The sequence below is a fragment of the Anoplopoma fimbria genome, chromosome 2 (assembly GCF_027596085.1).
Source record: "Anoplopoma fimbria isolate UVic2021 breed Golden Eagle Sablefish chromosome 2, Afim_UVic_2022, whole genome shotgun sequence".
Lineage (NCBI taxonomy): Eukaryota > Metazoa > Chordata > Actinopteri > Perciformes > Anoplopomatidae > Anoplopoma > Anoplopoma fimbria.
Window position 1 is genome coordinate 6,658,155 of NC_072450.1, and position 17,437 is coordinate 6,675,591.

The window sequence follows — 17,437 nt, forward strand, 5'->3', positions numbered from 1 at the left end:
TCTGATATCTATGATATTTAGAGCATTAATACTGCAGTAGACATCTATTTGCTATGTAAAGATATAGTGGAGTAATGTTGTTGTTGTTGTTTGCTCTGTTACCGCTCTTAGCACTGTTAGCTGCAAGCGGCAGCTCAGCCGTCACCATGTTGAGGGCCATGCAGAGTCAATGGAAATGCTCTGAATTTTGTATTCAGTACCCTAAAGGCTATGCATTCATTTAAACTGTATAACACTCCCAAAAGTAGTTATGTTCTTGGTCTGCTTGTTTGTTTTATGAGCAGGAAATCTGAAAGCAGGATTCTATTTTATAACATTTTCACTATCAACTACTGGATTTGTTTTTGTGTTAATGAACACATCTGGTTTATGTATGTGATTGCTGTATGCATTCTATTGCAGATTAAACATTTTATTTGTAATTTTCTGATATTAGAATAACACATTTAGAGTATTATGTAGTCTTGGTGGAGTTAGTTTTGTGCTCTCTGTGTGCTTTTCTGTTGAAAAGTGTTATTCTCTAATCCACAATCTTTTTTTTTTTAAGGCTTGTAGGAGTTCTGAACACAGCACTTGTGTGTCGTGACAGATGCAACAAAGCAGAAAAAAAATAATTAATGATTTTTTAAACTGTGGTTACACCTCCCACCCACTAAAACAGGTTTCAACAGCCTCATGCAGGTATTGCAGTGCGTAGAGCACATGCGTTCTGTGGCACGAGTGGATGGTTTACTAAATGGCATCTGTCCACACACAGTCTACACACCCAGACAGAGCAGTCAATCACGCACGCACATGACCAGTTGATCCTAGATACACAAACAGAGCAGCCTGTCTTGGAAACGCAGACTAAACACAGATATTTCATTCTGATAGGAAATCCTGGACCAGGACGACAGGAAACAAAAGCAATTCCATTATCTATCAACATCATGACAGTTAAGCAGAGTGTTTACACAAAAATGAACAGAAGAAAAAGAAATCTGAGGAAAACATAAAGTCAGAAAAAAAGCAAGATTTTTTAGTAGCCAAATTTCTTTTTTGCAGTGTTGATGTGATATTTCCTAAACATTTAAGTTTTTTTAGTTATGAAGCATTGAATGGAACATTAATCCATGACATGTAAGCTCTACCTTAGTTTACTGATACAGAAACAGAAAATATAACTGTGATTTCTTTGCAATCTGTGTAATTATATGTTTGACAGCTGAATTTAACTACAACTAATTCAAAAATATCAGATTGAAGAACTCCTCCACTCTACAGTCCTCCTCCTCATCCCTACCGTTTGTTGCCAGGGCGTGACGGTGCCCGTCAGGGATAAAGTCGCCATCATTTTTGCCTCCTCTCTCTTCCCACCCCTCTGATTTCAAACCTGTGACCTGAAGGACCAGCCAGCGCTGAGCAGAGATCCAATGTCTGAGAGTTTCTTTGCTACACCTGCCCAGGTGAGTAAAACCAGCCCACAGAGGGAGGAGGAGGAGGAGGAGGAGGAGGAGGAGGAGGAGGAGGAGCTATGCGGTGAAAACTAGGCTCTGATTGGCTAATGTGTGAACAAGAGGGCTGTCCCAAGATTTCTTTTTGAGTCGGATATCAGGATGGATTAGAGGGTAAATGTGTAACTGCGTATTTGCCAACTCAAATACCTAATATTTCATAATCCCATATGCAGGAGCAGAAACTGGCTGTTGTTGTTTCCACATGAATTGTGGAGCTTTCATTACATTACATTTCTGTACTGATAGAGTTGCTGCTTTGCAAAGATTTTCTGAAACGAGTTGATGCAATAATTAAACAGAACGCCTTTTTGTTTTCTCTATTATTCAGGATTAATGCATAAGGCTGATTTTGTTTAAGAACATTTATCTGTACTTGTACGATATTTGAGAGTCTAAATGTCTATATTATTTTTAAAACATGCTTTATGATGTTATTATGTGTTAAATTTTAAAAAATAAACTTGTCATTGCTCTCTAGTGGACAAAAAAGTAATGTAATGTTAAAAAGAAAAGTTTATAGCTACACTGTATCAGTTTTTAATGTATAGTGAGCACCAGAATTCAAAGAGAATTCACATAACGTACATCTTTGAATTAACTCTTGATGTTTTTTTTGCACTCACCGTGGAGTAAATGGAAGAAGTGCTGGAGACCAGAGACAGGGATGATCCATGAACTGAAGAGAAGAAAAAAAAAACACAAGCGAAAGTTGGGATTAGAAAGTACATAAGTACACACAATAGCACCATAATCATCAATAGACCCCCCCCCACACACAAACACAAAACAGCCCGCCTCCTCCTGAACATAAGGTCTGCAGCTCTGCAGTCATAAAGGTAAAATTCCTGCACGTTACAGTCAGGCTGTGGCGCAACTAATGACAGCCTGAGCATTACTCTGTTAATGACTCAGCCACTAATCACACATCAGAGGCCCGGGACACAACGCCAGCACTGTTTCCTGCCTGGGAGCAGATCAGGAAGGATCAGCAGCGTGATGTCATCAACCACATAGAGAGGTGGGGCTGATCGCAGCGGATTCATTCATTCATTAATTCATTCATCTAACAGAGGGAACAATTTACTGGGGACTCGCTTTTATCTTAATTTGGTCGAGACAGCAATGTGTGCTGGGAGCCACATGACAAGGAGAATATTAATAGATTAACTCATGTCTGGTTTAAATCTCGTCCATCACTGTGTGTGAGATATTTTAACTTTACTTATTGGTTGTTCTCTTTATGACCAGAGGAATGTGCAGGTATGTCCAGAGAAATAAGTAAATAAATAAATAAATGGATAATTATGTAAATAAAGGTAATAATAATAATGTTGATGAGTAAGTTAAATAATTAGATAAATAAATAATAAGGTAAATAATAATTAAAATAATACCAATAATAATAAATAATAATAATAATAATAAAAAATACAATTATTACAATAATACAATAAAATAATAATAATACAAAACTTAAAAATAAGTACATTTATAAATTAATATTAATTAGTGCTTGGGCTTGTAGTAATGATCACTTTTAGAGTAATTTGTTGATGTTGGGGTTGATTTTCTGGAAACATTCTACTCTTACTTTTCTGTTAAATCCAGTTTATACTGGATGATAAGACTTTACATGCTCTCACATAGAGTTGTGTTCTTTCTTTCCTACAAACATTTTATCTCTGTTCTGATTTCTGAGTCTGAGCATTTTGCCAGTTTGTTCTGTTTGACCTTTTGGTGATGGAACATGTTTACATGTTGCTGCTTGTATTAGCATTTAAAATCTATACTTTCTTTAACCTCAGTTGCAAAAACATTCTGCAAAACTGCATTTTATACAACATTGATTTGTGAGAAAAATCATCTTTTTTTTTACAGGTTTACTTTCATACACGGTTACTTAGATATTGTGATGTATTGCACATGATTGTCTCATAAATAAGAGAATGGGAACAGAAAAGTGGAAGTAATTACTTATGTAAACAAACATCAATCTTGTTTTTCTACTTTCTGAGGATCTATCTGTTAGATATATTTATAATAACAGTCCTTTATGGTTTCTACAGATAAGGAGAAGGTGATCATATTTAAGGTGAGTGGGGGGTCAGGGTGGAGGGGATGAAGTGACAGTGCTGCACCCACACAGAGCAGGTCTGACAAAGTGTTGGGTGGATGATGTGACTTTTGTCCTGTAAATCCAACAACGGTCGGGTAACCCTACACCTCAGCGACATACACATATACACATAAACCGCATGTCCTTGGCAGATCTACACGTTGTGATCCGACACACAAACAAAGAGAGAGAAAGTCATGTTGGAGGTTTCCTGTATGTCATCACGTCTCTCTCACGCCTCTCACTTTGATCCCTGTAATTATCTCCTCTTGTGAAAGGGAAAGACAGACTCATAGGGGTGGGAATAAAAGAGTCAGACATGCTACTGGGGGGTGGGGGGGGGGGGGCAATAATAATAAGTTTGTGTCTGTTTTATTGTGCATGTGCACGCTAGATGTGTATTACCTGTGCATTTGTATAAAAGCTTTACAATACCAGGAAAAGCTCAGTTCACTTAGACAACCTAAATCAGTTTCCAAATACATTATTTAAAAATTCTATTTAACCATTATTTTGTCGGGATAATCCCATTGAGATTATGAATCTCATTTCCAAAGGGGTTCTGGTCAAGATGGCAGCGTGAAAGTTTGACAGCATTACCACATAACGGCACAAATAAGAGGCTTAAAAAACAAAACAGCAAATGGAATCAACCAAAGAATCCTGAATCTTGTTTTTTTTTTAATCTTGCATACTTATAAAATAATGTAGTTTAAAGTGTCTCTGCAGTTTACAGCAAGAACACTTAAAAAAAAAAGATTGTTTGTGATATTACTCTGTATTTCTGTAGTTTCTTTCTGTTAGTTCCTACAATGATAAAGTTTTTTTTTTTTCGGTTATGAATAACCTCTTTAAAAACACCTGTCCTATACACTATAGCCTAAATTCAGATAAAAGCAGGCTTCTATCCTGTAGAAGAATCAAATGGTGATGATGCATAGAATCATGTATGGGCTCAACTGACGTGTTTTTTCCGAATCTTGTAAAGAAAACTAAGCTTTCATTGGAGTCTGGATTTACCAGGTTTTCCCAAAGAACATGCACACAGCTGATTCCCCCGAGGCACATTTACAAAACCAGTTCCAGCGTCACTGGACTTGCTCTCCAACTCTTTGTCCGTCTCTCATGTTGCTCTCTCCTCTGTAATGATTCGCCTCCCCTTCACTCTGCAGGACAAAACCTGTCTTTGGATCTCATCACACTGTGTCTATGTTGATCATCTGGGACTTTTTGTTTTACTTTAGTTCCCAATTACATTTCCCAGAACATTGACATCCTTGAAAGAAGGAGTGTAAAGTTTTCGTATTGATTACACAGTTTTTGTCACTATGCACCTAAATGGCAAATAATGACTTGAGGCTGCATTACATAGTGGTTTATTGTTTATATTGCGGTGTAATAAAATGCAAGTTTACTACATTCTGTGGCTATTTTACATTGTTAAAGTGTTTAAGGGTGGATTCTTTCCATTAAGAGAACCATTTTCCACATAATACTATGCCTACTAGCTCATTCCCAGTCCTTGTTTGTTCCTCTGAATCAAAAGACTGTGTTCCTTTAGCCCTGAGGATTGAGCAGACTCCAGTGGAGCTGCCTCGCCTGAGCGGGGAGTCTGCCTGCTGGTGGGAAAAAGCACGGCGGGGTACTTTCCCCCTAATAAACAAGCTTTTGAAAAAACAAAGCTGCACCAAAGCTGATTATGGATTTCTAAGGGGATGGAGGGCTTTTCTTAGAGGAGCGGTTGTAATCCGTCCTAATGTTCTCTAAACAAATGGAATAATAATAATTTTGGCACGGTGGTGCGTAATAAGAAAGGGGAGGCTTCAGAGTCACAGAGAGATGGCGGTATGCCGGATTACATTTCAATTACGGATCACACCACCATGACCAGGACACACAGTCACTGTATATTTAATACACTTGTCTCATATCCATCCTTCTTCCTCAGGGCTCCTCTTACCTTCCTCAAAGCCGTCCCTGAAGGAGCCCGATCTGCTCATGGTGCGAGTCTTCTCGTCAAGCGACATGCAGGAGTTTCTGAGTCGGTTGTCGCTGGAAGGGTCGTAGGAGACTTCCTGATTGGTCAGGCTGTTATTGCGCAGACCGGTGAGGTTGATCTGAGCTGCCGAGGTCGGGCTGGAAGCTGTGAGAGAGATATATGAAATGATATAAGTCAGGCAATGATGGGGTTTTTTTTGTATCTTTTAGTTTAGTCTATAAAATGTCAGAAAACTGTGAAAAAAAGGCTGTAAGAATCTCTAAGAGTCCAATGTAAAGCCTGCAAATTGCTGGTTTTGTCCAAAGAGAAGTCCAAAACCTAAAGATGTTCAGTTTTCAATTCCATGAAATAGAGAACAGCAGTAACAATGTTTGGCAACTTTCTGCCCACCCATCCATTTATAATATTCAGTAATATGAGTTTCTCTCTCTTGAAAAACTGCAACACTGTCATTGTGAACAGCTTGATGGTAAGGAGTTTTGAGTTTATGCACCGAGTTTTGGAAATTGTTTCCCAGGCTTGAGTTTCTCTCAACCAACATAGAATCAATGTACACAAGGAGTGCTGGGTTTTTGTGGTGTGTTTGGGGCGTACCGAGCTGTCCGAAGTTGAAGCGGGTGCCTGAGGGGGAGGTGATGCTGGAGCTGGGTGAGAACGGGGAGTTACTGACTGATTCCTGCAGCCCGCTGGTGGAGTGGGAGCGCAGCCAATCACGGGCCTCCTCTTGGTTTCGCAGATGTGGTGAGGGGCCATATCTACAGGAAGTCAAAGAGAAGATTAAAGTGGAAGCGATAACACAAAAAGTACGGATTTTGTTACAGGACAAGATGATCTGGAATCAGATTTTTTCCAATCAGTGGGGTGGATTTTTTCTCAAGCAGCCATATTAGTAGCCAGGATCAAACAGGATGTATCAGAGGCCCAAACAAGGAATTACAACACCATGAACGAAAGACTGATTCTCAGCTGTGAGCAACAAAAACTAAGGGACATAAAGCAGAAAAAGAAGCCGAAAAACATTTGACCCCCAAGATCAGGCCCGCTACAGCACAACACAGTTATAATAGCTCTACACCACGACAAAGTGACATGCCTCGTCACGGAAGCACAACACAACAACACATGTGCCAAGTGCCAAACAAAAACGTCAAAAGCATATACATTTATATATTTTATTTAAGTGTGAGCAACAGTTATCAAAGAGTGAATGTAGACGCAGAAATCAAAGACAAGATAGAAGACAATTTTTGTGAGCCAGTGTGAAAGAAGCGCCACATGTCCAGCAGGAAGTGAAGTCAGTACCTGAGTCCTTTCTTAGGCAGAGTGTTTCTACCACAGTGTGGCCCGCTGTGGGAGAGAAACACTTCAGAGGAGGAGAGCAAAGGAGGCAAGGAAACATGTGTCTGCATCTCTTAAAGGCTACCTATTACTACTTTTAACCTGCAAATATATTGTTGTTATTTACATTAATATATCCAACCTTATACACTGCTAAAAAAAAAAAAAAAAAACTAACTTGCCAAGTTAACTTAGAATAATTGTTAAAAACTCTCAACTTGCTACAAGAATTTTCTAGAAAAAAAGCAGATTTATGGCAGATTGCTTCACCGGTGAAAAATTCTGAAATTAATTAATTTGTCTCATCTTAATGGCTGAATAACTGCATTTCTCAGGGTTCATAAATGGTGAAAATATTCCATAAGAATACAACTTTTACAGGGTAAAATCAACAAAAAACATATCCTGTGCCCATGCTATTGGGTAAATGTGCACATACAAAACTCTACCACAAGGCGGCAGTAAGTGAACACGGACCACTAAACAAAACCAGTGAAGGTGCCAACATCCACACAGACGACCTCACACTTTAACTCTCATACATATCCATTCATACAGGAACTAGAGGTCCTTAAACATAACCACAGGCTACCACACAGAGCGCTAATCTCCACGTAAAGACAATATAAACCACAGCTACATCGCAAAGCTTCTCTCTGTGGCTCTAAGTGATGCTCTCTGTGTGGCAGCAGGTGGTGGTTTTAGCAGGAACCTCCTCTGCTGTTTAACCAGAAGCCTAACACTGCACACAGGCACGTTTACCTGTCCTGCTTCCGAGGCAGCGTGTTTCGGCTGAATATAGGGCTAGCGGACGGGGAGGAGAGGGGACTGATGGAAGACAGGAGGGAAAACGCACAACAGACACAGAGAAAGAAAGATTTTAGAGAGTAGAGTAAATCTTTCAGCACAGAGATCAACTCTCAACTCTTCACCAATGAAGTTAATAAGAAAACTTAAAAGAGGAGGGTGATGTCATAGCCTCAAAGCTTCCACTAATGCTATTAAGTTTCCTTCTCAGACATTCCCATCACATTACACAGTCAACCTGTCAGGATGGAATCCGCTACAATGACCACAATTACTGTTCAAATCGGATGAGGACGCCACGGGATTTTGTTTCTGTGCTCGATCGCGGACAGAACGACAAACAAGAAGCGACAACTCGCCACGACGGACGCTTTCTGCATCATCTCCGTTCTGGACACGTTAAAGTCAGAACTGGGCAGGATTTCAAAATGGTCAGAGATGGAAGAAGTATTTAGATCCTTAAGTGACAGCATCAAAAAAAGTTAAAGTCCCCAATTCAAAAAATAAAAGTACATTTGTTTGATAAGCAAAATGTACTTAAGTATAAAAAGTTATATGCAGAAGGATTCAAAACATTATATTATACAGTACCAGTCAAAAGTTTGGACACACCTTCTCATTCAATGGTTTTCTACATTGTAGATTAATATTGAAGACATCCAAACTATGAAGGAACACAAATGGAATTATGTGGTAAACAAACAAATGCTCAACAAACCAGAATATGTTTTATATTTTAGATTCCTCAAAGTAGTTGAATGAGAAGGTGTGTCCAAACTTTTGACTGGTACTGTATTATTATAAAAGATGCATTGACCTAGCAGCTATTTAATGTTTTTGCTGGTTGAGGTGATTTTAACTACTTACTAAACTGTTGGATTATCTTAATCTGTAACAACCAATTATATTTTTTAAACTGATCATATGTTTTGTATGTGAAACTTTAACCTGCAAAGTAATAAGTCATATTAAACAAAGAACTAGAAGTATTAAAGAAACCCTATGTGACTTCTAAAAGATGATTTATTATATTTGAAAAGTTAAACTCATCAGAAATGAAATGGTCTCTTGCTCAATTCAATGAATTTACAGGTTTTTCTGCCAGTCTTATTTCGTCTGTTTAACCAGTAGCTTGTGGTGGCTGATGGCTCCCACACTGTATTTAAGGAAACAACCTCATATACCACACTGATGAAGGCAAGATGCTACACTGGAAAACAGATGACAGACTTTCTTTTTGATGTTTTATGGTGGGGAAAAGGAAAAAAAAGGGGGTTTAAAAAACCCAAATGGGACATCCCAACTTCTGAGTGTCCTCACCTCTCAGACATGCCGGTCTTGGTGCTGCCGGTGCGTCCCAGAGCAGACAGGGTGTCTTCCCTGTGGGCGCCGTGGCCAGCGCTGCTTATGCTCATGTCGATGGACTCGCTGCTGGTGTGCATGCTGCTGACGGAGGGGTATCCCATGCTGCCCGCCCCGCCGTGCCCGCCCAGCGTGCTCTCCCTGCTCTGGGCGGAGGAGCCGCTGAAGGTGGTGCCCCACGTCAGGCTGTTGGACGGGCCGGTGGAGGAGTAGACTGAGCCGGGACTGGAGGCCTGTGAAGGGACGATGAGGACATTATTGTGTTTAAAAATCAGTGGCGGTCTGTGTGTTTTGAAGCAATCTTTCCAATCAGGCAGAAATGCTAAAAGTTCTCTTAAATCTGCAGCTTTTCTTAAGTTCTCTAATGCATCATTCACTTGTATTTGATGGTCTATTTGCTTTAAGGTTACTGACTTTTTCAACTTTTGAACCTATGTTTATTGTTTCTTAAGACTCGACTGCTGCTTAAAGACGAGGCCCTATGAGTCACATTATGATGGAGACAGACTTCTGATTAATTCCTATGAATCATGAGAAGGTGCCGGCGAGTTCGTGACTCAGCATGCTCAGACTTTGCTTCTCCGTTGTAATATGTAGCCCACAGTGAACCAAACCAGTACCTACACTGCTCGTCTCTACCTCCACTGAACACACTCATTAGTACTTGAAGGAATCCAACAGGTTTGTTTTAAGTCAGGTGAGAACAACAATCATCCTTGTGATTCTGCCAAAGCCTTGTCATTATCTTCCCGAACACCTTCAACACACCCATCAACTCTAAGCTCAAATGTAAATAATCATTTTAATCTAAAACACAGATTTAACCTTCTGGTGTGACAGTTTACAACAAACCCTAAAGCTAAAGTGTTAAGAGTGTCTTTAGCTCTAAAGTTAAAGGGACAAAAATCAAAAATATCAATTTTTCCTTACCTGTAATCTTTATCAATCTAGATTGTTTTGGTGTGAGTTGTCTAGTTTTGGAGATATCGGCTGTAGAGATGTCAGCGTTCTCTCCAGTATAATGGGACTATGTGGCACTCATAAATACATTTAAAAAATTTAAGAACAATGTTTCTTTACAGGAAATCCTGATCCGGTGACTCAATGTTATCCGCAGACTTTGTTGTGCTCACAACAATGTCTGCAATATTCAAAGGAATGCAGACATCTTTACGACCAATATCTCTAAAACTAGGCAACTCATACCAAAACAATTGATAGATAATAGCACTGCAGCTCATAGGAACATTTTACCCTCTGCCAAGTTGTACAGTTTTATAATATGAAAACTGATTGTAGCTTTAAGAAATCACTTAAGTTGTTACAAGTCTTCATAAGGTGGACATGCATGCATGAAAATTCATTGCAATCCCTCTAATAGCTGTTGAAATATTACAGTCTGGACAAAAAACATTGTTTTTAGCCACGAGCACGGCTAAAAATTACTCAAATGCAACTCCAAAATAAACTCAAAAAGAAAAAAGAAAACGCTTCCCCTCCTTTGATGGTTAGTAATGGGTGGTGGGCAGTTGAAGGACGAGTTCAGCTTAGAATAGCAGCGTAACTAATGATTTAGTAGCTGCTCCCATGACGTAGTTCTAAGGATAAACCAGACTACTTAAGTCATTTTAAAGGAAATATATTTCATGACTACATTGTGTATGCTAAAGCTTTTTCATACAATTGTTGTTATTCACTAGACTGTATGTTTAACATGTAAAATCCCAGCCAGTAATCCTCCAGGAGCTTTGTTATCTATGCTATCTCATCATTTCCAGAGTAAGCTGACTGACAGATCGATCCATTGTCTCCATTATTTGTTTATTTGTTTTTGCTCACCTGCTCGCTGCCCAGCGTCCCCATCCCTAGTCCCTGCACTCTGCCTCCAAACAGGGGGCTGCTGGTCTCGCTGTCCACGCCCCCCAGCCCTCCGTCGGGGGACTCCAGCACCGTGCCCACGTGGTTCATGGTGGCGTGGGGGTTGGAGATCACAGTGGAGTTCTTCATGTTCTCAGCCGTGGTGACCGGAGCCTGTTTACCGGGCTTCCCACCAAACAATCTGTGGGAAATCAGGGAGGGAAAAAAACGGTGAGAACTGTGACTAAAGTATTAAAAGAGCAGGATGTAATTTCCTAATATACTTTTTCATTCCTAAGAATTTTGACCAATCACATTATCAATAATAAAGGGTGGAGTATGACAGATTTATGGTTGAACTTCTACAGACAGAAAGATGCACATTCTGTCAATGTACGACCTTAATAGAGAATATGATGCCATATAAAGTCTGTTTATAAAAGTCTACATGTACATGTTTTGTAATGCATGTTCTACATAAAATGACATCTTTTAATGCTTAATTATTCTACATTGCTTTTAAAAAAAAGTTTGATGATGCTGAAGTTGCCTGAAGCTATATTTTTCGTGTATTAAAGTCAATTTAAAACTGATGCTGCTGCAAGAAGCAAGGTCATGAGGTTGGAAAAATCATTAGGATTCGTCCTCCAGGCATAATGAATATTAACAGCAAATTAAACAACAAATTATGTGTAAATATTCATGGCTGTTCTGGATCAAAGAAGCGGAGAAGCGAGCTGGTAAAGCGTGCCACCCTGAAGGTCCCGCCGCTAAGAGGACAAAAACACCAGTATTATTCTTTACTTTGCAGCCAGGAGAGGCAGCGTATGTGCTCAGATCTGAGTCAGGTCCAACACACACACACACACACACACACACACTAACACACACACACACACACACACACACACACACACACAGAACTCTCTCCTGGTTCTCTACTAATCCTGGGTTTGAGCTAAATGGCAGGCTATGACGACTGGAGCCGCGGTGGGCGATAATGGCAGCACACAGCCTCTTTGAAGAGTTATCATTCCCTCACATTAATGAGGGCAGAGCGCTGAGGTAAGACTCAGCTCCCATTACCCAGCACCACACCCTCCCTTCTCCACCCTTTTCCCCCCGCACCGGCAAGGCTGAGGCTTGGCAGCTGATCAGCCCGGCTCAAAGCCTGCCTTGCACAATGGCCTGATTTAACTTCACTGAGCCTGCATATATGTGTGTGTGTGTGTGTGTGTGTGTGTGTGTGTGTGTGTGTGTGTGTGTGTGTGTGTGTGTGTGTGTGTGTGTGTGTGTGTGTGTGTGTGAAACAAGCCCACACGTGTGATCATTACTCACCACTGTTTATCATCTAATATGACTTCATGATTACTAACTTTTCAAATGACCTTCACTGTCTCTTTTTCTCTCCCTCTTTGTATGTGTGTGTGTCTGTGTTTGTGCTTTATGTGGGTAAATTCAAGCCCATACAGGAAGGCCCCACTCAGTATGGCTCATCAGTTAGCCGTCATTATGTCTGCAGGATCACTGACAATATAAATTATATTCAGTGTTCAGTGTGTGTGTGTGTGTGTGTGTGTGTGTGTGTGTGTGTGTGTGTATTCACCTGCGCAGTGTGGGTGAAGAAACCTGCTGTCTTCCCGTCAGAGGAACAGTCGCTGCTCCTCCACTCTGCATCACCCCTCCGCTCCTGAGGTTGTCGATCTCGGAGACGCCCTTCTCCCGATCCGTCTGATTGGCCATCAGGCCTCCTGGGCCGTTGGCCTTGGTCAAGCCCATTGGGTTTTTCCCGTGAGTGGTGACGGAGAGCACGGCGGCCTCGATGCTGCTGGTGGAGGAGCGATTACCATGGCGGGCGGCAGCTCCCGACCGGCTGGGCCTCGGCAGGCTGCGGTACTGCAGCGTGGAGCGGGCGCTCATGGGGAGGAAACCATCGTCGTGGTGACCCAGCATGGACGCCCCATCCTGCCCGCCGGCCTTCAACCCTCCTGCAAGTGAGCGTGCCCCAGATTTGGGCATCTTCCCCAAGGTGGCTGATCCACTTGTGATGGTGGCGCCGCTGGCAGTAACCATGGTCACCATCCCGTGGCCTTGCTTCTTGAAGCCGAAGGTGCTGGTAGGGGTGCGTGATGTGTGTGAGGCGTGTGTATGTGTCTGGGAGTGGGGGTCTGAGACGGTGTGCGTGAGGACGTTCGTCGTGGATGTGCGGCTGCTGGGGATCGACTGTTTCTTTGTCTCATCGCCGCTGCTGCGTCCCGCGTCCGAGGGCGAGCGGTGAAGACCGTTAGGACGAGGAGAGAGACGGCCCTTTTCTGACACCTTGACGTCATCCGTCTTACCTGCAGGACAAACAGAACGAGACATCAGTGGGGAGATAAAGAGTAAGTTGGATATTTGTATTTGGTTTTTAATTTAAACTGTAATCTTTATGTCTATGTTACCTGAACTGTGGGTCTTGAGGCCTCCGGAGCTCGTGGAGCCTGTGCTACTGGTGCTTTTAGTCCGGGGGGACGTCACCCCCACCTGAGTGCTCATGCCTCTCCTCCAAGAGCCCGTGTGGGACACCGAGGGGGTCTTCCTCCCTGACCCGCCCTTGTCGGACTCGTCAGAGATGTCGGAGGGGTTCCGGCGGCTCCACTTGGAGGCCGACTCCATCCTGACCCCGCTGTCTGACCCGCCGTCTGGCCTCTTCACCTCGTCTGCTGACCAGGCCTGGTGCACCACTGTGGAGGCCGAGTGCTTCTCTGCATCTGTCACGGGCTGGGAACACACACACACACACACACACACTTTAGGTCAGATTTATTACTGCTGAAGAAAGCGTCTTTTATGAGAGGTTGCCAGGTGTCTCTAAAATGCACTCTGTTTTATGACCACAGCCATCATGTTGTGTCATGCCGCCAGCATCCACAACATCATCACCTGAGCAAGTAGTCATGGCCTGAGCAGAAAGAGTTCTTCTCCTTATTTAAAAATGTGAAAGAAGCATTATTCCTGCTTTTGTTTTGCCGGACAGCTCATGTTGTTGAGAGAGAGGTGACCTTACAGTAAAGACTCAAGTCTGTCAGAACAAGCTTTTAGTAGCGTCACAAGTCTTTTGGGTCTATGAATAGTGAATCCAAATCCCTCTAGCAGTTTTCCTGGGTCCATCTTACTTATTTTTTACTTGATCTGGGACTCTAGCAGGTTAAAATAATTTGAGACTAGAACATGTTTGCTTTAAAGTCTCAAGTCAAGTTTTGAGGGAGTCAAATCGCATGTAAGACTGCACTCAAAGCAGAGAAGTCCAGTATAAGTCTGTTGTTTACAATAAAAAAGTGTGGAAAAAGTTCCTGATCATCCAGAATGTTACAACTAAATGTGTCTTCTTTCAAAACCTAAAAACACTGAAGGTGAGTTAGTGGTGAACTTTAAATTACTTTTGACTTCTTCTTTCTTTTGATTTTTTTTTCTTTTGAAAAACAAAAGGCTCTGGTGAACTAGCTTTACAGCTGTTTGAGGGATGATGCCTGCTGTTGCCAGGGCAACGCTCCAAAAATGCAGCACACTGCTCTGCTCCCAGAATTTAAAACAGCTTTAATCAACCTGCACTGTGTCAGAGTGCTGTACTGAGAGAAAGGCTCCTTTGTGCCCTCCTTAGTTGTTTCTTCAGCACCTCGTCCTCTGCGGCCATAATGGACGCCAGTCACATGATGCCCGGCTCCACATCAGCCACAATACCGTGAGTCAGCTGACAATATTATTATTGTTATCGTCTCCCCGATCACTTTCCTGGCGCGTATTGGCTCTTAATCACTGTTTAATGATTTGAGGCCAGAGTCAACATCAGCGTTAGCTTTGTGAGTTCACAGCTGTAGTTTCACATTCTTCTCTGCATGCAGAGGAATGCTGGGACCGACTGGGTTTAGGGAAATGAGGCCAAGTGGAAGGATACGGTTGCATCAGTTTACCACTTTGTACGTCTAGTTTACATTTCTTCCAATCATTTCTTAACGCCACAGGAAATTAGACTACTTAAGATTTGTGTATTTTTCATTTAAATCAATACACAGTCCAAATGTGGAACTAAATGGGTAGCTTTGGTATTTTATACTTTGCTAGAGTGCCGGTGTTGTCAGAGTTTGTTGTGTTGGAGAACAGAAAAGGATAGCTTAGTGTTACCTTAAAGATTTTAAATGTCATGGTTGAATATTTTGCTGATTTCCACAATGTGGATATGACGCGAGATTTCAGAACAAGACTTAACCAAGCAAGACTTGGTTGGACTCAATAACAAAGAGACCGGATTAAGCTAAAGGTAAAAAAAAGCCAGTCAGCTAAAGTTTTTATTTTATCATCTTTTCCACAATGTTGTCAGACACTAATAATAATAATATGAGCCCGTCACTGACGATGAATTTCCCTGAGTGATTAGATTACAGGCCTTTTAGTGGCCGTCTGCAGCGTTCTTGCACAAAACTGGACTGATTTCAAATTGTTTTGTCCCAAAAGACACTTAGACACAAAAACTTGATAAAATAATTTCCAGTTTGGAAAAATACCAAAGTATCCCTTTAATGTGTCCCGGGATAACCCATGCTGCCTCAAAATACCTCATGATATCTCTTCTGCTGGACACTATAAACACAGGAGGGCACCAAATATCCCCTAAATAAATTCCCTAATGCTTGTAATGTTTGAGTCATTATTTACTGGAGGAAATTTTCCAGTTGTTCATGAGGGCGTCTAATACCTGACAGCAGATTGTGATGAAGTGCAGCGCTGATACCAAATATTCAAATTGGCATGATAAATCAAAGCATTGTAATAAAGGGCAAAGGCATCATCATGTTAAACTGCTTCTGTAAAAAAAAATGACCCCTGAATTCTCAAACTGTCATGTCTGTTTACAGAGAGTTTGATGGACTTTGATTAAGTATATCTTTAAAATTGTGTCACAATGTTATGTTTGGGTATTGTCATCAAATGTATAGTTACAGTTAAAGTCAAAGATTAGGAAAGAACATTCAGTTGCATCATGGGATCTTGATTTTAACGGTGATATTGCCTCTGAAATTTTTATTTTATACAAGCCAAAGTTAAAAATCATATTTTTGCCTTTATTGCATCTCCATTAACTCCATGTGGTAATTGAGTTTTTGAGATCAACTATATAAATATATTAGCCATATGGTTGAGGAGCTTTTCCTGATTCATTTTGGGCAAGTTATTTAAGGCCTTTTTTTCCGAGGGAAAGGGCTAGAGGTTAACAGGTTGTAACCAGATCCAAAATGGAACTGGCTATCCCAATCTGTCGCACAATCATAAATAAAAGTTAGATATTTATTTTCACATATGGATGAATGTGTGGATGCCTACCTGCGCTTTGAGGCTCTTGCGCTGGGCAGCGGGCGTGTTGGCGTAGGAGGAGATGGAGGAGCTGGTGTTGATGTCATCTGTGTCGATGTTGTCGCTGATGCCGCTGCTCACGGAGCTGCTGTCATCCCAGCTGGACACATAAAGAGAGAGAGAGAGAGAGAGAGAGACAGGAAGGGTCACTTTGGTTCTATTTAAACAGTAAATCTTTCATAGTGCAGAGGACTGTGGGGGGTCGACCTGGCAGACAGCGTCTGTTTGGGAACATGTATTGCTCCTTTTTGAAGACACAGACATTAAATTCACTCAGCTTCCATACTGATTGCTGTTAATCATGTACTGCTGATGTATCAATGTAAATATGTACTAACATTCCCATGTGTTTACGGTTCTGTTAATGAAATAAAAAGGGTTTGTATCAGAGTTAAATGCACAAATTTTGCGGTTTATATTGTATTATCAGCAGAAATCAGATTTATTATGAGAGAAGCTTCCTGTTGAATCTGCACAGATTCAAATCTAAGATACACGGTGGTGGTTTTTATTTTATTGGGAAGTAGTTTTGTCTTTTTTTTTTCTCTCCGTGACGGTCAGCAGAGACTCAGCAGCGAGGTATGATGCTTCCTAAACAATGAACACAATAGTTCTTCATCAGTCAGCTGAACTCTTCAGAGACAAAGAAGCTTTCTGGAGCTGCAGGGAGATTTTTTTTTTTCTTGCAAATTAATTGAAATCCCTGTTTCATATTTGCAGATAAGCCTAGTCGAGTCACATCTAGACTTACAGTATCCTCACTGTAGGTATGTGAGTGTGATTGTTAAAGAGTGATTATGGTTACGGATGCATACTGTATGGGACTACATGTAAAACAAATATTCTGTATAATTATTTTTTTAGAAGGACAGCAAGTATGAAGATGAACGATAATCTTTGTAAGAAAATATTGAAAAAAAAAGCTTCTTCTTCCTCTGACTGCCTGGTGATTCTCTTCCTTTATGCTCCATCTGAATTGACTTCAGCCACAAACACACAAACACACACATACACACACGCGCTGAATGGGGTTGTCTATCATATGAACAAAGGCCTGTTGGAGGGGTGACA

The 17,437-nt window shown here is 41.2% G+C and overlaps 1 protein-coding gene across 1 annotated transcript in view; it reads right to left on the reverse strand.

The window, feature by feature from the left end:
• Positions 1 to 17,437, reverse strand: part of nav2a (neuron navigator 2a) — a 115,600-nt gene that overhangs the window by 15,086 nt on the left and 83,077 nt on the right. The window contains exons 13-22 of the mRNA XM_054608542.1: positions 16,337 to 16,466; positions 13,420 to 13,738; positions 12,585 to 13,317; positions 10,961 to 11,180; positions 9,080 to 9,354; positions 7,715 to 7,780; positions 6,917 to 6,961; positions 6,209 to 6,369; positions 5,576 to 5,758; positions 2,123 to 2,175 (exon numbers count right to left, since the gene is read on the reverse strand). Coding sequence (XP_054464517.1) covers positions 2,123 to 2,175; positions 5,576 to 5,758; positions 6,209 to 6,369; positions 6,917 to 6,961; positions 7,715 to 7,780; positions 9,080 to 9,354; positions 10,961 to 11,180; positions 12,585 to 13,317; positions 13,420 to 13,738; positions 16,337 to 16,466 — 2,185 coding nt within the window. The remainder of the gene's footprint in view (positions 1 to 2,122; positions 2,176 to 5,575; positions 5,759 to 6,208; positions 6,370 to 6,916; positions 6,962 to 7,714; positions 7,781 to 9,079; positions 9,355 to 10,960; positions 11,181 to 12,584; positions 13,318 to 13,419; positions 13,739 to 16,336; positions 16,467 to 17,437) is intronic.